Raw genomic sequence first — 22598 nt, 5'->3', positions numbered from 1 at the left:
CCAGCTTCAAAAATTGATCTTCTTGTGGTTATAAGTACCTCATGCATGTTTGCTTTGGGGTGATGTACAGTGCATATTGCAAACAGTTAGTTGTCAGTTTCACAACAACAAGAACAACAACAACAACATTAAACTGCTGTTATAATAATAATAATAATAATAATAATAATAATAATAATAATAATAATAATATATTATTATTATTATTATTATTATTATTATTATTATTACTACTACTACTAACCATGCCAAGCACTAAATTACCACTCTTTAGAAACAAGATCTTTGAGCCTTCTACTGAAATGATGGAGTGAGACTGTAACAGGCCACCAGGCTTAATATTTGATAGGAAGAAAAAGATTATTATTATTATTATTATTATTATTATTATTATTATTATTATTGCTGTTGTTTAGTCAACTGTCCGAAGACTGATTGGAACTTCGTGACATCAATAAGACATCACTCATGAGTAGGGAACGGATTTCTAGTTCTGTATCAATTTTGTTTGCTACGTCTCGATGTTAAATATACATAGGCCAAATAGAAATGATCGGGACGAAATTGAAATACAAACTGCTGAGCCATTTATACCCGAACCCACACTTTCTGAAGTCGAAATTGCGATAGAAAATCTGAAAAATTATAAGTCTCCAGGGATCGATCAAATTCCAGCAGAATTAATACAAGAGGGTGGAAGCGCATTATATAACGAAATTTATAAGCTTGTACTTCCTATTTGGGAAAAGGAAATTTGTTGACGTCGTACAAAATTTTGTCCAATATTCTTTTGAGAAGATTAACTCCATATGAAGATAAAATTATTGGGGATCATCAATGTGGTTTTAGGCGTAATAGATCAACTATTGACCAGATATTTTGTATTCGACAGATAATGGAGAAAAAATGGGAGTATAAGGGTACAGTGCATCAGTTATTCATAGATTTCAAAAAGACATATGACTCGGTTAAGAGAGAAGTTTTATATGATATTCTTATTCAATTTGGTATTCCCAAGAAACTAGTTCGATTAATTAAAATGTGTCTGAATGAAATGTATAGCAGAGTTCGTGTAGGTCAGTTTCTGTCAGATGCGTTTGCAATTCACTGTGGGCTAAAGCAAGGAGATGCACTATCACTTTTACTTTTTAACTTTGCTCTAGAGTATGCCATTAGGAAAGTCCAGGATAACAGAGAGGGTTTGGAATTGAACGGGTTACATCAGCTGCTTGTCTATGCGGATGACGTGAATATGTTAGGAGAAAATCCACAAATGATTAGGGAAAACACGGGAATTTTACTGGAAGCAAGTAAAGAGATAGGTTTGGAAGTAAATCCCGAAAGGACAAAGTATATGATTATGTCTCGTGACCAGAATATTGTACGAAATGGAAATATAAAAATTGGAAATTTATCTTTTGAAGAGGTGGAGAAGTTCAAATATCTGGGAGCAACAGTAACAAATATAAATGATACTCGGGAGGAAATTAAACACAGAATAAATATGGGAAATGCCTGTTATTATTCGGTTGAGAAACTTTTATCATCCAGTCTGCTGTCGAAAAATCTGAAAGTTAGAATTTATAAAACAGTTATATTACTGGTTGTTCTGTATGGTTGTGAAACTTGGACACTCACTTTGAGAGAGGAACAGAGACTACGGGTGTTTGAGAATAAGATTCTTAGGAAAATATCTGGGGCTAAGAGGGATGAAGTTACAGGAGAATGGAGAAAGTTACACAACACAGAACTGCATGCAATGTATTCTTCACCTGGCATAATTAGGAACATTAAATCCAGACGTTTGAGATGGGCAGGGCATGTAGCACGTATGGGCGAATCCAGAAATGCATATAGAGTGTTAGTTGGGAGGCCAGAGGGAAAAAGACCTTTAGGGAGGCCGAGACGTAGATGGGAAGATAATATTAAAATGGATTTGAGGGAGGTGGGATATGATGATAGAGAATGGATTAATTTTGCTCAGGATAGGGACCAATGGGGGGCTTATGTGAGGGCGGCAATGAACCTCCAGGTTCCTTAAAAGCCAGTAAGTAAGTAAGTAAGTAAGTAAGTAAGTAAGTAAGTAAGTAAGTAAGTAAGTAAGTACGTACGTCTAGATGTAAGTTATTTGATATCTCTGTTTCATGTACATAGGATCCCCCTATTAAAATTCTATAGGACCTAAAATGTCTAAATGAACCCATCATTCCTATAAATGCCTAAAACACATGTTGAGTCTGAAAAGCGCACTTTTAGTATTTTGTGTATATTTAAAATTTAAAAAAGTCCAAAACCTACAAAAATGCTAGAAAAAACTTACAAACACTATACTGGTCTGGCAAATTCATTTCATATTGGTCTTAAAAGAGGAGAAGAAGATTTTACCTAATTTCCTGGAACCGAAAAGTCCATCCTAGCATAAAAGGGATGGTAGGTTGTTCAGGTTAGGCAAGAGCTTACAAATTACTTTCAGCTTCATTTCAGCCCTGTTAGGCGAGAGCTTATAAATTAAGGTTTCGTGTCAATCCCCCCCATTATGCGAAATGAAACTAACAAATCAGCAATCAGTCTTTTTCACCGATAGAATTTGAGTCTTCAGTTTCAGAAGGACTCACTGTCAGCACCAGTTCTTTGTACATAAATTACAACTAAACTGGAATATTTACTAAAATCAAAATTATCAATATTGTTAATTTTATATAAATTACTAAATTGGACTTTATAAAGTCCTAAATCTCTCTTTTTTTAACACAAATAAATCGGTTCCCTACTCATGAGGCAACTAAGCCATGAGATAATGATGTAGGGTGGCCAGTTCCTTTCCCCCACCCCTATTGCATACACTGTTGACCAGTAACATATTTCACTTAATCAGACTTGAGATTATACTGTATAAACAATTGTTCTTCCTCTCACATATTTCGTCAAATGAGATGTACTGCCTGATAATAAATGTACATATGCGCCAAACCTCAATCAGAGATAAATGTATTATTTATACGCAAATATCTTATGCTTTAATTTAAAACCTATGATTTTATATGGACATAACAGCAATCGAAGTGACACGTTTTATGCACAATTTAACAGCAACGCGATAAATTTCAATAAAATATCAGTTATATATCTAAGCAACTATGAATTAACAAGAAGTTGGTCTACCCACCTGTCAGGCTGGTATCTGTCTCCGTACTGCTCCGAGTATGAGCCAGGAGGACCATTCTGATAGCCGTCTTCGTAACGATCTGGAGCACCAACATATGAAGGTACAACTCCACCACCACGTATCATACCATCACCGCCTGATACAACAGCAGATATATATGTATACATACACACATACCTAGTACACGCACACACACAGGGAGAGTGATTTTTCAATAAAAGTAAGGAGAGAAATGAACTATTTAAGCGTCTATTAAATATTCAAATACTCAATAAGGTGAAAAAGAAAAACGATTCAGTCTTATAGGATTTATTTCACAGCAGTAAAACTTGCCCTGGTGAAGTAAGATTAATCCCGTATATACAGTGGCTCACATCAAAATGAGATTTGCTTATTTTTAAGTTGTGACGTATTTTTTTTCAATGTAATATAAAATAATAGATCCATTAGATTATAAAGAGTTTTATAAGAAATTAACACGACTTGCTTCAGAGCCTCAAGAATAAAACGCAAATTTAGTATTCGATCAGTGCTTTGTGGAGGATATACTGCTGTAACATATCCTGTGCCAGATCACTAGCAGCTTGCAGAACGTTGAGTGTACTATTACAAGTCATAGATACCGTACCTTTACACTATACACGAGTGCAGTTGTGTTGCGAAGTGCGCAAAAAAAAAAAAAATCTTCCAATTAATGTCAACTCATTTACCATCAAACACAGGGTGCCCTCACACTTCACACGTGAAGTTCAAAATTATATAAGCAGAATTCAGTGCTATTGTTGGAAAAAAAAATTTAGGGGGTACTGTTAAAATATCCTTGGTTAGAATAGACTCCATACAGACTTGTATTGCACTTCTTTTTTCAAGGTTTTTCATCGGCATACAGTCTCATCTGTAGACCACCTGGGCATGGGGTTAAATGCTGACACTGGTGGGCTAACATATTTTTGAGAAGTCTAGAACTTCTTTTACTACTTTCTTAGTCCAGATATCGTTCATTGCACTAATGTACCTTCGCATTCTGAAGTTTAAATTTGAACAGAATCTATTATATGTAACAAACTACAAAGTTGTGGTGGTTTCACATTAAAGTCAGTATATTATCTGAAGGCCTGAATATATACTTTCGCTTGTCTTCATGATGGAAATGTTCATACAAGTTTGAGATGCATGTATTACTACAGGTTATATATGTCTGTATTTACAAGTCAAAACTTTCAATAGTCTCTCTCTTTTTTTTTACCTGTCTTCCATTTTGTATTACTAATCTTAGATTGTCAATGTAAGTAGGAAGTTTGTATGTGATTGATAACCCTCCGATTGAAGTTTTCTGCCAGGTTTCTGTAAAATTGGCTAGGGTTTATTTAAACTATCTTTGTCCTGCTGTGTAACTCACTGTCTTTGAAAACTTTCTGTTTTGAAGCAGAGAATGCCTCCTTAACATAAGATTCTGGGAAATGTACAGTAGATTCAAAGACCTTAACAGTACAATACGCTTTTAAGCTTCTGGAATTGTTAGATCTCTCGTAATAAGGCCATCACAGATTACTGACATATTCTGAACAAAATCAACAGACATCGTAATTTTAGGTGAACTTGGATATTTACTTATTATTGGAGGCTTCAGTCTTGAGGTGCTGTGTTATCAGGTTTGTATTAGAAATATCACAACAGTCTGTAAGCTTGAAATTCAACTATTCTTGAGGTACCAAATCATGGTTTTCGATGAAACGAATTTACAAGCATTTAAGCAAAGAATATGAGATGCCAGCCATTACTTTTATGCCAGATATAAAAATCAAATGTTTTCAGACATCTTATATCCTGCATTTCAAAGTGTATTAAAGACTACAGTAGTTGAACATAATGAATGTTTTCGAGTCTATATATATTGCCGGTACGGATACAGCGAGTTTTTATTTTAGACTGTAGAAGTACTGGGGGATGTAATGTGTGTCTCACCTAAGACGCTAGATTTTGTTTAGGCAACTCAAGTGACTCCTTGGTGTGTGAGAAGTATTCAACAGCTTTACAGGCGGATTCAGGGGCGGGTCTCCCTTCTATTGTTATCGTCAGTTTCGGAGGGTTGAAAATGGTGTGCCAAGGAGGAGTAGAGGATTATGCATTAAGTTGATTAATTTGTCGCTAATTTAAGTCCCAGCCACATCAAATTTTAGTCTAGTAATAAGAGGTTATTCTTTAACTTATTTACGTACCATACCGCGTACTCATTTAACTCAAGATTTCTTTCCCTGCACGGAGGAACTGCACTGTTGAGTTACTTCCTCTTTTAATAGTCTCCTGTATTTTTTCGTAACTACTCGTATAACTACATACAACGTAAATTAATTTTCAACGTTTAATTTGGGATTAGATATGAATGTAGAGATTAAATGTATATTTACATAAGTATTTGACCAAAATCACTTAATTTATTTTAAGGTATACATACTACTGAACATATTACAGCTACTTAAGATTATTGCACTGATTGGACTAACTTTTTAAGAACACTCATGTCAGCTATTGTTCTTTTCTGCACATGTTTAAACTGAATATCAACAGCAATCCGCGCATTTATATAGCTGTGGAATATTCTATTCTACACTGCATTATTTTAATTAATTGTGCATTTACGTTTTGAGTTTTAATAAGCTAAAAGTTTCTAGATATTCTGAAACTTCATTTTGAAAATAAAAAATCTAACAAGAAGTAGGAATAGAACTCTTACAAACAGTTGCACTAACAATGAGCTATGGCTACCAGAAGAATGACACTGACTATATTATAGTATTTAGCGAGTGTGTTAGGGAATTAATGATTTCTATAGATTAATCAATCTTATCTATTAATTATTTATTCGCCATTATTTATTACTTTTTGCTTATTTGTTCATTATTTATTGTAGATATTTTAATACTTTCTTAACATTAAAATGTAAACGTTACGAACTAGAGAACTTTAAAAAAAACTTGTTTAAATAAATGAGAAAACTACTGGAAGAATGTTACATTTGTTGATGAAAGCAAGTTTAATTTGAATGGGACAGATCGAAGGATAACTGTTTTTATTTAAATATTCTTAGAACCAATTTACGAAAAGTGCCAAAAAGTTAGGTATATCTCAGACTGTTGTTCCTATACAACTGTCCAAAAGCAATGTAAACACCGACCCAATTCTCCGATCTCAACCCAATTGAAAATCTTTGGGTTAACAGGACAGAGGAATCAGAATAAGACTAGTAAGATCAAAAGAAAAGTTGATACGAAAATCAAGAAGAATGGGACAGAAATTGCTGCCGCCAAGTACATGGATAAATTTATTTCTAATATGCCACATGCTTACAGGAAGTAAGAAGGCTAAAAGGTTATCATACAATATTCATTTTAGCCTATCATGTTTTTCCAATTGGTGACCGAATATTAAATTAACATCCAAAAAGAGTGGATGAAATATATATTTGATTTAAATTATACTTGAGAAGAACAAATCTTTATGTTTATTACAAGTTAATATCTAAAGAGTTCATTTTATTAGCAATATATCATTTTTGCATTGTATATACTTTTAACACAGCTTGTAAAACTAAAAATAAATAAATAAATAAATAAATAAATAAATAAATAAATAAATAAATAAATAAATAAATAAACAGAGGTGACCGAATAATCATTAATGAGAGCCACTGTAGAACATTACCAATGTCTTTCAGCATGAGTAAATCGTTTTGCAAGCTTATCCAAATACTCATGATGTTTTAGTAAAACTAAAAATATTACACTGAACTGAATAACACGTGTTGCAAGTTTGCGCAAATTTCTGACATTTTATTGTCTTAAATATCCCCTTACATTATGCAACATACATATGAATTATAATGATACAGGATTTTCAACTAATTGAACGAAATTTTGAAAATTCGTATTCGACACAAGGGCAGGATAATAAAAGCAAAAATAAAAACAAAATAGGAGACTAAAAGTGAAATAACAAAAAATGTAATGAATATACGAGTAAGATCTATGATTTTTATCCATGGTGTACAAGAGAATTAATACTGAAGCCTACAAATACTTATTAGAACTTCGTATTTTAGTAACATAAACCACTCACTCACTTTGAAAGATAATGACTTAAAAAATAAATTTCCCTTTTTCTGTATATGAAGGATTAGGAATATGTTAAATGAATATATTGCATAAGATACTTACGGTAAGGCTGAGGGCCTGCACCGAACCTAGGTTCTTGTAGAAGTGGGGCAGGTCGTCCTGATGCTGGTGTATCTTGTTTAGCAACTACAATACAAAAATAACCAACTCATAAAAATGATACATGATAATTTCGTTATCTATACTAATAATAAAACAGTAAGCTAAACATTTCTGGTAATTTTCGTTTTCACAAAAATATTTGATGTTAAATTGTATAATTAACTATCCTGAGACCGAATATCGTATTTTTGAAATTTTTGTTTGTATGTCTGTATGTTCGTTACCTTTTCACACGATAATGGCTGTCCCGATTTCTATGAAAATAGGTTATTGCTCACTTAGATTTTAGGCTACATGGCATTCAAAATACTTCCTTTAAAAGAGGGGTTGTAAGGGGGTCTGAAGTAAATAAATCGAAATATCTCGCTCATTATTGATTTTTAGGAAAATGTTGCATAACAAATTTCCTTTAAAAATGTTTCCGACAAGTTTTATTCCATGCAAAATTTTGATAGGACTGACATTTAACGAGATATATGAGTTTTAAAATAATAATGCGTTTCATGTTAGTACTGCCACAATCAGACACAATAAAGTGAAAACAAATGACTCTGCATTTCTTTAAGGCGACTTTGCAAGATGAATGAGCGATGTAGTTAAATTTAATGCATTTGTATGTAATAGCATTTGTCAGGAATTAAAAATAAATACCACAATTAACATGGTGAATTGCGTGAATATTTCGTACAAAAAATGCCGATATTACATTTTATATTGTTTTATACTGATATACTTATTTGATTTCAACAAGAAAACTGCACGACTTTGTTATATTTTGGTCCTTAGTGTTACTTTGCTGTTATACGCGTAAAATTATGGACAGAATTAATATTTTCAAGGGACTAGTATCTTATGATTATTGTTTATTTATTTATTTTATGTTGCTTTAACTTAGGAAGTCATAGCGCGACAATACATAAACAATTTTTACAGTTTACATAGTTTACAGTATTACTCGTACACTACTCATTTTAGATACATTTGTAAATGCTGATAGCTATTATTAAAAGGATATTATCATAATTGTATTATTTTGAACGCGCTTATTTTTTTTGGTAAGTACCTAGTGTAGTATACAGGTAAATAATCATGTAACAGAATCTATAGTAATCTTACTAATAATAAAACTGCAAGCAACATTTTTCTGGTAATTTTCATTTTTACGAAAATAATTATTGTATAATTAACTATCCTAAGACAGAAAATTGCATTTTTGAAATTTTTGTTTGTATGTCGACAGCGTAACACCGTCTGCTCGCGACAACTGATCTGCTGGCTGTGTGAGTTGGAAAACTGGCCTAAGCTAGAAAATGGCGTCAATGAATGAGGACTGTCTATGAGAAATTCTATTATATTTGGTTATTATTTCCTAAGAACACCTAATACGCCTAAAAATCTATACAACTGAAAGCGTGTTGAAATTAAATACTACTGATATAGTGCACAAACGTCATTTTGTATATGACTACTTCACAACCCACAATAATGAAAAATACTATATTAAAACAATAATGAGTGATAGTATAGAGCACAGAAGTAGACCTACTACAAATTATTATTATTATTATTATTATTATTATTATTATTATTATTATTATTATTATTATTCGCCTGGTGCTATCATCTCATTTGCAATTTCCTCCCATATTTTTAGAAACCACATTATTGTCGTGTTATTGTTTCAAAGTGGGATTGTACAGAACGTATCTTTCCTGTACTAAAACAACTAATTTATCTGCATCGAGCTCCATTATGAATACTGTGTCCTACACAACAATAATATTTTTTGTAGATAAATAGTGGAAGCGTGCAAACGTGGACGTGGCTACTAATGCGTGCGCAGTACGCTTCAGTTATCAGTCTGCGACCAAGTCCAAGAAGTCATCGAATGTTCTTCCCCGCGTCTCCTCGTGTCTGCTCGCGACCGTCTCGTCGCGTCTGACTGTGTGCACCCCAACATAAGAAATCAATGGGAGACAAATATCATCAGTCAGACAAAATGTTCCGTCGCGCCGCATCTGATTCTTAGATTTTAGACTACGTAACATTCAAAATAATTCCTTTAAAAGAGAGGTTGTGAGAGAGCCTGAAATAAATAAATCGTAATATCTCGCTTATTATTGATTTTTAGCAGAATATTACATAACAAACTTCTTTAAAAATATTTCCGACAAGTTTTATTCTATGCAAAATTTTATTAGATTGATTGTTAACGAGATTATAAGAGTTAAAAAAAATGCGTTTTACAGTATGTCAGAGTGCCACAATCGGACATTTTAATAAAGTACGGGTTTGCAAGATGAATGAGCGATGTAGTTAAATTTAAAGCCTTTTGTAGGTAGTAACATTTGTCACGAATTAAAAAAAAATATCGCAATTAACATGGTGCCTTAAGTGAATATTTCGTACAAAACTAATAAAAATGCTGATATTAAATTCATATTGTTTCATATCGTACATTTATTTGATTTCAACACGAAAATTGCACGATTCTTTCGTTATATTTTGATCCTTATTGTTACTTTGCTGTTATACGCGTAAAATTATGGACATAATTAATATTTTCAAGAGACTAATATCTTATTATTGTTTTATTCAGGCCTAGAATTAACACGGATGTTATCATATTTGTATTATTTGAACTCGCTTTTTTTTTTGGCAAGCAGTTTTTTTTTTTTTTTGCTCAATAGACTGGTAAATAATATATAACGTAATCTATGGCAATTTAATATACCCTACTATAAACAACTGATTGATTTGTTAATTCATTTTATCCTGTTATTTATTTTGATTGAATCTTCGATAACGTCCCACATCACACAAGGGAATGATGTCTGATTTCGTTTCGTTACTGTATTTCATGATCAAATGAAAGTGAAATGTGGAATAATTTTACAAATATGCACGCAACACATATTAATTATTAGTTATTATTTCGTAAGGTACACACTTTTTATTACTTAATTACATATTTCGGTGAGCCACGATACTTAAACTTTATTTGGATCACATAAAATATTTTTTTCTGATTTTTTTTTGTCCACGAAACATATTCGTATTTATAAGACTATTGTAAGAAACGAGTATTTTCCCTGGATCAAAAATACAATGCAAATGACGTAAAAATTAGTATTATACCGTGGAGCTCACTGGAACTGTGCACTTTCATTGTCTAGGTTATCCACGTCATTTTACAAAGTTCCACGAAATGGCGTTTTTCTATTACCAACATTGTTTCCCGTGTTCCTTAAAATAATTTTTATGTGCCATGTTAATATTCATTTTTCTTTATTTACGTTAAGAATGCTGTACAATGGACCCAACACGAAATATTATTTTCGTACACAATTCACGCTATATTGATATTGGTCTGGAGTGACTTATTAAAGAATGCATTCAAGACCACTTTAGAAACATGTTAAACGAATTATCCTTGCACAAAAAACGGATGCTTCCTAGACCAAATAGTCGTATCTTATTTATTTGAAAATAATATCAATTAAGAGACATATCAAAGGAATTATCCTTGCACCAAATGTACGTTCCCTGGACCAAAATCATCGTATTTTAATTATTTAGGTACAACTTCAATCATGAAACATATTAAACGATTTGTCTTTGCACCTAAATCGATGCTCCCTGGACAAAATGATCGTATTTTAATTATGTAATTACTTCATAGTTTCATCTGGTATTGTACGGGATCGTTATGATTCAGATACATATTGTTAATTGTTTTTTATTTATAACAGGCCATAAATGACCACGTATAAAAGGACTGCGCTCAGAGAGGTGGAGGTCGACTCACAAGTCGTGCTGAAGATATTATCGATTTGTTAATTATCCAGTATGGAATGTTGTGCACTGTATATACGTAGAACTGATATCTATTAAGTATGTAACCTTCTCAATAATTACATCGTGTCTCTCTCTATAGTAGTATGTTATTTTGATGTAATTTATTTTTCAATTAAGTACCGTACTTTTTTTCCTCCCATGTGTGGTGTAGTAGGAAATGAAGTTTTCAACTTAGTGTAGGTTGGACATTAATAAATGATGTGTTCCATTTTGAATGTTTATGTTTGAATGTACTAGATGACACTGTGCGGTTGTGCCCTACTTTACCGAGAATCATGGCATACAGCATCCAGGCTCTGCTGCCTGCTAGAGCAGGTGCGTATGGGACTTTGAATTCGATTTGTGTTTCGTTCATTTTAGTGGGTAAGTATAAGTTGGCTATTAATATGTTTAGTTAGTAGTCTCTGAAGAAGGTTTTATATTTACGTTAGATAGATAGGTCTATTGCTTTTTATGTAGGCCTACTTCAAAATACCAAAACAAAAGTCTCAAGTTATCCCGAAACACTTCTGCTTCAAGGCATAACAAAATTAAGAGACTTCATAAGAATAAGGAATAACGGGAGAGTCATTTACGAAATAGCAATGCAAACATTTCAGCGGTTCGACTAAGAGAAACTAGTATTGCACACTTTGAGTGGCTTGCCGTTAACAGAGTTCGAACTTATGAGCAAACAGCGGATTTTCGGTCCCGATACCGAACGTTAGGTGTACGTCAGTTGCAGGAAGGTCATTGAACTCATTGCTACGCTCCCACCGTAAGGCAAAGGGTGTGACATCTTGTCGCAGTGTAGGGACCGATAATCCGCCGTCTGCTTATGAGGCTGGAGAAAGAGAAAACAGGTCTGGACGTTCTCAGAGAATGAAATAACAACGAGAGCGTATTACTAGAACTGGAGAGCGTAGTCGACAGTTAGTACGCAGTAATAGTACGTTAGCATTCCATTACGATCAAAATATTGGTTATGCTCTTTTGAATGGTATTAAAATAGTTAAAACAAATAAAATATGGAATAAATGCAATGCAAAAAGAAATGGGCTAATGAGCCAAATGTGTTATGCTGCGCTGCTGGAAAAGTCGTTCTTCCAGAAAAATGCAAGAGCCCCCACAATCAATTAAAAACTTGTTTATATGTGTACTTCCGTTATCAACACACTTTTTAAATAATATAGGATAGTAAAACACCTTATTCCAAATGGTGCAAAAGAAATACAAGAAGGCAATTTTAATGCCAACATCTGAAGTTCAAGGACGGATTTATCATTTAATCGCAAGCCTTATTACAGCACTCAGGTCTTACAAATATATTTTGTTTCATTGTCTGTTAGATCTAATACAACACCACGCTTGAAACTAGAATTTAACAACTTCAGAGAATATTTTTATTATTTTAGTAGGTTATTTTATGACGCTTTATCCACATCTTAAGTTATTTATTAATGAGATGAAGGTGATAATGCTGATAATGTCGGTGAAATGAGTCCGGGGTCCAGAACCGAAAGTTACCCAGCATTTGCTCATTTGAGAGAAAACCCCGGAAAAAACCTCAACCAAGTAACTTGCCCCGACCGGGAATCGAACCCGGGCCACCTGGTTTCGCGGCCAGACGCGCTAACCGTTACTCCACAGGTGTGGACTTCAGAAAGTATTGCATGATAAGTTACATTCATATTTTTGAACATAATTTTGAAAATAATTCAGGAGCAATTGACTTACAACTTATTGTAAGCTAATAACAAAGCTGTATTCGAAAATATAATAGATTTAAGTCAATAATATTTATTTGTAACAGTGCAGCGAAGTACACGGGTATGGCTAGTATTCAAAATGTTGGAAAAGTTAATCAATTATTGTATTCTAAACTACACAACATTTTTTTTTACGTACACATCATTATTACAGTGGTGTAGCGTGGCTTTCGAAGCAGGGAAAGCAACTTAAGTTTAAGTTAGCTATAATTCTGTGGTGTTCGGGTAATGGGGGATAAGTCTTATTTGGTGCAAATTGAGTTTTGTTGCCCAGGAAAACACACAAGTTAAATTCTACAAGTGGGTGTGCAAAAAACAAAAGAATACTAGTATTGATGGGTTTTATCTGTGTAGAAAATTATTTGCAATAATTGTTCGATGTTTAATTTTCATTTAACCGAAAACTCATTTTATGACACCTCCCTTACCCAAGCACCACTGAATTATTTTTAAAATGCATTAAAGATAATGTAATTTTACATCAATAATTAAGAATTTAGCAATGGCCAAGGAAGGTTTTAATAGGAAAAAGAGTATCTTCTGCGGACCTCTGGAGAATGAACTAAGGAAGGGACTAGTGTGGGGTGTAGGATTGTATGGGGCAGAAACATGGGTATTACGACGAAGTGAAGAGAAGCGAATAGAAGCATTTGAAATGTGAATATGGAGAAAAATGGGGCTTGTGAGATGGACAGACAGAATAAGAAACGAAGCTGTGTTGGAAAGAGTGGATGAAGAAAGAATGATGCTGAAACTAACCAGGAAGAGGAAAAGGAATTGGCTGGATCACTGGTTGAGAAGAAACTGCCTACTGAAGAATGCACTGGAAGGAATGGTAAACAGGAGAAGAGTTCGGGGCAGAAGAAGATATCAGATGATAGACGACATTAAGATATATGGATCATATGCAGAGACAAAGAGAAAGGCAGAAAATAGGAAATACTGGAGAATGCTGGGTTTGCAGTGAATGACCTGCTCTTGGGCAGAACACTATGAATGAATGAATGAAAGAATGAATTAATGAATGAATAATTTTAGATGTTTGGATAATACTTTGTTAACAGTCCTTATCGTTTATAACGCAGTGTATTATTTCATATGTTTTATTTAAAAGTAAGATACTCTTATTTTTAATTATTATGCCGTTAGCCTACAGTATTAATCGAAAAGCATAAATGAATTTCTTTATAATTCAAACGTTACATATACAGTTCCTTGTTAGGTTATCTAAATGCAATATATTATAAATAGAACTACATTTTCGATATTTTCATCATTTTTATGACATACATTTAGGGATATAATTTTAGTTTTCTTTAAGTGGACACCTATTCGGGAAAAACATATGTTGTAATTTCTGTAATACTCCACGCGTATATTACTCCTCAGCTAATGCAACCCGCAACATATTTGAAAAATAAATGGAGTTTGAATAATATCGTATACATTCAAGATGCATTACTACTGGCGTAAGCAGCAATGCAATTTATAGGGATACCTAAAAGACGTGAAATTAAATTTATATAATTAATTCAGGTATTCAGACCTGTTTAGTGTTTTACGTAAAGTTTTTAAAACACTAACGCCATTCAGCGTTGGTGACTATGTCCATTACTCATTTCATTATACTTCAAGAGGTAGGATTCAAGTAAATGTTTCTACGCGATTGATCTGCCATTTTTCAAGTCAATATACCAGTGATGGACCTTCAGAACGAAAAGTCTAACAATTCACTAAATTACAATCATAAAAGGTGCATAATGAAGGAACGTAGTTTTAGGTGCTTAAAAAATCCTTTTGTACTTAAAAATCATAAAATATATGAAACACAATTGGCTATCTTTATGTGATCATAAAATAGGGTGTGGATTTCTTTATGTGCTAAACATAAATATTTTTATATTCTGAAAATCTTTTGAATATTTTCAAGTGCTCACAAACAAGGACAAAGATTTTAGATGCTGAAAAAAAATATATATATATGTATGTGTGTGTGTGTGTGCGCGCGCGCGCGCGCGCGCGATATCTTTAAGATATGTAATAAAATTAAAAAAAAAAATGGGCTATTTTTAGTACGATCATAAACTTCACTTCATCTGTGCTTCCTCAATGCTGCCGACTAGCCACGTGCCTTGTATTTCTCCCAGAGCTTTAGAGCTGGGATATGAACAGTATGTGTTGAATTTAAAGACTGGTTAGACAAAATACCAAATGTAATTTACTAAAGATGTTATTATTGGTCCAACAGAATAATATCTGTTATAATGACAATTAATATTTGAGGAGAAATATTCGCTCCGGCGCCGGGGATCGAACCCGGGTCCTTGCTTCTACATACCAAGCGCTCTGACCACTGAGCTACGCCGAATTTTTCTCCTCAAATATTGTCATTATAACGGATATTATTCTGTTGGACCAATAATAACATCTTTAGTAAATTCATCTAGATAGCAGTGCATATTTCTGTACAGATTGCTGTGCACTTTACTGCGGTATCCCGGCCATTAGTCACTTAGCTGAGTGCGCTCCTTGTATAATGGCAGTTGACTTGACGTCGTAGCTCAGTGGTCAGAGCGCTTGGTACGTAGAACCAAGGACCCGGGTTCGATCCCCGGCGCCGGAGCGAATTTTTCTGCTCAAATATTAATTATCAAATGTAATTTGAATATGTAACTCTAGCTGGTCTATAAATAGACTAAAATCTGAAGGATCTATACAAGCATGTTAAAGTATATGTCAAAATACGTAGAAGAAAGGAAATTTAGGTAAAATCTCTAATATCCTTTTTACTTAAAATTCATATAGGCCCAATATTTTGGAAAAAAGGTGTAACTGTAACAAGACAATATAAAAAAGTGGGCGTAAAACGTTTAGGAAGGTATGTAGCCTATGTAACTTCTGAACTATTTCAGGGGCACCTATGCCTGTACAAAGCGAAAATGTATTTATCTTAGAATCCATTCTCTAATTCATACACCAATCAAAACCACGATTGACGAGGATAATTAATCCAGAATTGACTCTCATTTCTAATTTACTTTTGTACACTTCAGCCACATTAGAGTAGTACAACAGTCTCCTTCTGCCCACATAATCGTTATTCTGCATTATTGTCAGCTACTATATTTTAACTTGTTTGACAAATAAAATACGATATTGTTCTTCTTTCTATTGTTCTATTGTTCTTTGGTCCAGTTTTTGCATTTGTATTCGGTTATAAATGAACAAATGTTATTCAAACAAGGCCACCACACATGTCAAAATTTCAATGTCTGCTTTAAGCGATCTGATCTAGTATCAATAACTGCAACATCAGCACTCACACTTAATGCTTCCATACTTAGCTTTTGTGGAATACTTCACATGGTAGATTACATTAGCAAACAAACACATAGGTGACTGATTTGGTGGAAGACTGATAATTGATATCAAATATAAAAATCACTCTATTATCATGTAACGGGGTAGATGGTTAATAAACTCTACCACCAGAGCTTAAGAAGAGTTTTGTAACCACAAGAACACGCAAATGACAAACATGAAAAAGTGAGACGTAATATTCATAGGGAAACATAAATAAATAACAGGCATATATAAACCTATATTAGAGAAAATATACAAGGTGATTCACGAGGATTTACCTCCTTTACGGAGCTTATTTCCGAAGACATTCTGAGCAAAAAAGTCATATAAACATGGATCCTATTCTCAATATTTACAGAGCTACGTTTCGTTATTGGAACGAATTGCTGTGAAGGCGTGATCTTGGTCAGCGTGCAGTCAGCAGCCAGCGCGAGAGCTACGGAAATAAAAGATGGCCGTATGCAGTTACGTAGCGCGACGAGTGCCTTTCACAAGCGTGCGGCCAAGTGTACTCAAGCAGAAGGCGACATTTTTAAAAATGTGTTGTAAACTCTCTAAAACTGTACATTAGGATGCAAAATTGAACTGCATATAATTAAGTCGGTGGAAGTGGTGTGATTTGTAATAATTATTGTGATAAATGCGTAAGAATAATGTAATTTTCTAGTTAAAAATAGAAAAAGATGTTTGCACGAAGCAAGTAAGGAGTTCACAGCACATTTTTAGCTTCATAATATTTGCCAATTAAAGAAATGATACTTCTGAATGGTTCATCCTCCATTTGTATTATTCTTTTACCTTCAAACTAAAGAAAAAACGTATTTTACAAACAACTTTAAATTAGTGTAATTCTAAAAATATTGAGAATAAGAACTATATTTACATGACATTTTTTTGCTCAAAATGTCTTCAGAAATAAGCTCCATAAAGGACGGTAAATCCTAGTGAATCACCGTGTATATTTGCATGGTTAAATGGTTACTGATAAAATATTCTTACATTAATGCACAGTTCTGTACATCACACAGATTCTATATTACATAAAGCAGAATCCCGTGCATAAAAACCAGGCCTTCATAAGAGTACAAAGGAGGTATATAGAATTACAATCTGAGGTCTTAAAAGAAACTTGAACTTATACATTTGGATACAATATTGTAACAGGACGTACTGAATATTCAAAGCTTATTTTTTTACACTCCCGACTTTAAAAATGGGGTACCAGGAATCAAACTTCAAAATAGTAGGAATAAATTTTAAAATGCTCACAATTTCATAGTTAAGAAACGAATTCTTCTAAAACACTTCATCTGAAAGAATCTTACTAACTGTGGATCTTCATTAAATATAATTCATATTAATTTATTCTCAATTAAAGTGTATTTCTTTCCTTTTAGTTTAAGCCAGTAAATATTAAAACTATACAAATGTTCATAGTAAGAACTGTTTAGTGACAGAGAATGAGAGATATGTAGATGTACTACTACATATAACATGACACACTGCTAGCTTCCTACAAATGCGCCAATGAAAAACAGAGGTACACGAGGATGATTAATGCTGACCGAAGAGGAATTAAGAAAAAAAATAGCCATAATCTATTTGTCACACCTATACTGTTAAAAAGAGAGAGGCCGAAGATAAATGCACTGAAAGTGAAAACTTGATATCTGGCACTGACCCATATAAATTTAACTTACAACTTAAAGAATCTGTCTCTAAAGCAAAGCAATGTCATTTATTGGTAGGAATGTGTCTACGGCATGCATATTTTTAATATAAAAACTTAACGTACAAGTAGAGCGTTCAGAAATGTCTTAAAAGAAGACAGTTTCCAATTTGTCTCGAGTGAATGATACATTTCCTTACATGAAAGCATACCAATGTACCAAAACTAAGGAACATTTAGAAGTGGAAAGTCTGATACACAATTAATGATCTCTTGAAGTGAAATAAAGCTGTCGATTTTGAAGTGCTTTGTATATATTGCTATCAGAAACTTTAAAATTATGACAAAATAAACACTTCTTTAATTACCATATATTGATATTACAGAATGCTACCAATGTAGAGCATATTTGAGAGAGAGAGGAATGTCCACTAATAGTAGGGTTTCATTATTGTACACCTTTCATCCCCATTATACACATTTATATTTATTTTTTTGAAGCATAGTTTACAGTTCGCGCCAAAATTAGTCTCGCTACCTCTTTGGTAATTTTGTTTAGTAAAAAAGGTTTCTTTATCTTTTGACATAGAATTTTTACATAATATACTATGCTACACTACTGTTATGCCCAGTTATTTACAAAAGGCAAATTCTTCTTGATGGGGCGTATTTTGCGGGCCACCGGCGGTAGCCCAAGGAAATTACAAAAGAAAAAGTTTATAATATAACATAATGTAATAATTTTGTATTATTAGTTTTACCATAGTAATTAAAATTAAAGTAATTGTTAGATATATTTTGTGTAATAATAGGGTCAGCGGTAGCCCAAACCCTTTAACCAGTATACGCCCCTCTACTCTTATTTGTATTCAGCTGAACCAGCTGGTCAGATATGAAGCCCTCGATGTGCTAGCTAGCAAGATTAAGTGCACTCTTATATGAAACAGGAAGAAAAAATGGAGAATTTGTGGCATGTTGACAAGGCAAACTTAAAGATTACGAGAAAATTAACGATATATTCCATCTTGACTCAAATCTCCAATGTTGATAAATAATAAATTAGTAATTTGGCTAGTGGTGTGACCATAATGATAATATAATTGTTACAGCAAGTGATTTCTTTTAGTTTCAATAATAACCGAGCTGTATGAGCTCATAAGAAATCAATTACAACCACTTATTTGGAAAGAAAAAAAAAACACATTTCGGTCAGTTTTGAGGAATTAATCTATAGAAATAATCAACTCTCACCTTACAACCACAACACTGCGTTCAAAATTTCTGTCACTGAATTTCTGTAACTTTTAATGGAACTCATGCTGGTCGCTCACTCGTTAGTGAGATCGATCAATCGCGGAAGCACCACTACCCCACCACCTCCACCGCACGTGATGTGTCTTCTTGCAGCAGTCGCTCGGCAAGCTCAAGTGTACATACCTCTCGGTCACCTTGGTCACCGTGCTGATGGCGGCTCCATCTGAGGCGCCCCCTCCCTGCAAACAGTCACAACAGTCAGTCGACTCCCGACTGAACCCTCCTCCTCTGTCTTCAAGGTTGGAGATGCTGGTTCATGCAGTTTCAGTGTATTGTCTTGAAGTGTCTTGTGTTCTGTTGTGCAATGTCTTGACAACGACCAATGTGGTGCTCTCTTGTATGAGCTAACGATGTGTAATGTGGTGGTGGTGGTGGTAGTGGTGCATGGGTTCATTCCCCTGAGTTTTCCTCTCTCCCTCTATTCAAAGTAAAGTACCTGGAAAGAGTCTTCAACGGCAAGATATAAGATGCAGAAGACGTTTTCACAGTGTTGTGTTGTGTCTGAGAGTTGAGCTGTATAGCATGTGTACTACTAAGACTACTACCATAAGTTTATATGACATACCAATCTTATGTCTAATTTGAAGACGATCATTCCCCTATGAAACTCACTGACTTATCTCACAACACAAAATATTCTTCACGTATCCCAATTCATTAGTTTGTAATCAATACTTCTCACACACAAACTTGTATCTTGAACACTCTCCTAAGCATACAAAGGATTTAAAAACCCTCTCTTTCTACACAGAGAACTAATATCGACTGCGCCCTTAAAATGCATGAAGGATTTAGATTCTTCCCCCCCCCCCCACTCGTATCAATTAAAAACGGATTTATATAGAACACTTATCACATCATTTGCACACAAAAAAGTAAACTCTATTCTGTATCTTTCCATGAAAAAAGTAACTTTTTACTTCAAAATAGGCAGACAGACAGAAATGTAAATTCTTTAGGCGAAAATGTACTAGCACTCATATGAAAAAAAAAAAAATCAATCATACTATTTTGAATTAATCTACGTCACTAATTACTTCTAGTGCATTTAATCGTAATCCAATACACTACTGGCAAATATCAAAAGACCACACAATGAGTTCAGATCCAAGGCATGACTACAAGCAACATATAATTTAATTTTATTATTCAATTTAATATTTTAACAGAACTCCCAACTTTTAGGAAAGATACGTTCCTTTCTAATCTAACAATTATACGTTCTTCCCTTTCTTTACTCAACTCTCCTGCAATATCATATAATTATGTGCTTATTTGTACACGATTCCTATTTATGCACCTGATTTCTGTGCCATATTACACTACAATGAATGTAAACTGTTTGTGTTATATACTTGAATGTAACTGTAGACGAGTTAAAAATATGTGTATCTGTATCTGTAACTTTTTGAACAAATACAAAGCACTTCAAAAAATATACAATGTTAAACAAACACTTTACATCTGATCTTAAATTAACACGTCCTCATCAAATTTTCATATTCACGGTAACAAGAAAGAATAACAAACAGATTCTTCCCAAAAACATTAAGTACCGTAACTGGAATCAATGCGGGTGAATGTTGCTATGAATGATATCAAAATTTGTGAAAGAAATTTGGTTTCATCAGGACACATACCTATTTAGAAATTATAGGCCTACTATAGGGAATAATATATACCGAAGGGGAATAAAAAGGCAATAAGTGAAAATATACAAAACAGTACTTCTAATGATTAGAGATCGGCAAAGTATGAAGAAAATTTTGCCGAAATATTACATCACATCGAAGAGAACCAAAAATATGAAACAAATATTCCAATGCTAAAATATCTTTGTTTCTAAACCACTTTCAGCAGATTTACAATATTATGTAAAAATAAGTCTTCATCTATCTCTAAGATTAGTAATAATTTTGTTTATGCATGTATTTGATATGCTATCAATTAAAATACAATAACTCTACATAACTGAACACTTTTCATCATTATCAAATTCTTATCTGGATGTAAAAACTAGGCAACTCTGATTTTTTTACAGTTTATATTGACTTTACTCAACATTGGTTGCAATACAAGAAAAGTAATTTTTCTCTATTTTCTGGCAAAAATTTACGCCTTGTCACTCAGTACAGTTTTGCATGATGAAAAACACATGAAGTTGCAAAAAGAGCATAAATGAAGTAAACAGCAAAACTGATGGTTGAAACCTGTTTAAAACATTAATTTACACATATAAAATGAGACATAATAACAATAAAAAGACCTCCACTGGTTTCGAAAAAAATGAAGATGGAACAGGAACCCCTTATTATGTTTCGACTTTTCGAATTCATTGAGCGCTATGAGTTCAATGACTCCAAACGAAAATCTGGAGATTTCATTTGCCTTGGGACTCCCAGAATGTCGCTGGAATGGGTGACTTGGATTTTTCAAGTGTTTCCAGGAAACCGTCTCTATTGTCTCCTTATAATGTTTAGAAAGCCCAGTTCTGCGATAATTGCAGAAATATTAACGGTAAGGGCAATAATCTGGCAAAATATGAAACAAGTATGAAAATTATGAAACATTACAATTTTACCAAAGCATTATGAAATATGACATTTTTTCCACACTACATAATATCGTGAAAATCATTGCTCCCTTACCGCTAGCACAGAAATGGTTTAGAATATGAAATTTTATATTTTGCCAGTCTCCAGTGATGACTTTGCAGGCTGTGAACTGTCTAAATAAAAACTGATATGGCGATATGACTAGCGATATAGAACTTAAGTTAATTTTAATTTAACATACAGAATTGGGGGGAAGGGATCTTTCACATATACATATACTGTAAATATATACATACAGCGTGTTCAAAAACTATGGATATTACTCATAACTTTTTAGATTTTAATTTCACAATTATACAAAAGCTATTGGAGGTAAACCATACAACATGATACCAATGTTTGAAAAAAGTTATTCAGGCATACAGGCTGTGACAGTAAACTTTATTTCTTTTAACCCTTTCCAGCCCAATGATTCCATATGGCATCATACACTTTACCTGCTCTGAGAATGCATGTAAAATGCCAAATGACTCCATATGTTATCATAGCCATATTCTTAGTTATTTTTAAGATAGCTGGCACCCCTGAAATCCCGAAACAAAACACTATCGGGCAGCGTTTCTCCTTCATGTCAAAATATTATTTTTTTAA

General features: G+C 33.4%; 1 protein-coding gene across 3 annotated transcripts in view; it reads right to left on the bottom strand.

Annotated features, from left to right (window-relative positions):
- Positions 1-22598, bottom strand: part of sm (heterogeneous nuclear ribonucleoprotein L) — a 528618-nt gene that overhangs the window by 19493 nt on the left and 486527 nt on the right. For 2 of the 3 annotated variants that reach the window (XM_069821469.1, XM_069821470.1), the window contains exons 7-8: positions 7381-7464; positions 3167-3302 (exon numbers count right to left, since the gene is read on the bottom strand). In XM_069821469.1, coding sequence (XP_069677570.1) covers positions 3167-3302; positions 7381-7464 — 220 coding nt within the window. The remainder of the gene's footprint in view (positions 1-3166; positions 3303-7380; positions 7465-22598) is intronic. The other variant, XM_069821471.1, reaches the window with a different exon arrangement.

Source organism: Periplaneta americana, chromosome 3 (assembly GCF_040183065.1).
Source record: "Periplaneta americana isolate PAMFEO1 chromosome 3, P.americana_PAMFEO1_priV1, whole genome shotgun sequence".
In the NCBI taxonomy this organism is placed as follows: Eukaryota; Metazoa; Arthropoda; class Insecta; order Blattodea; family Blattidae; genus Periplaneta; species Periplaneta americana.
Note: the sequence above shows the minus strand (reverse complement) of the source record. Positions and strands in the feature narration are given on the sequence as shown.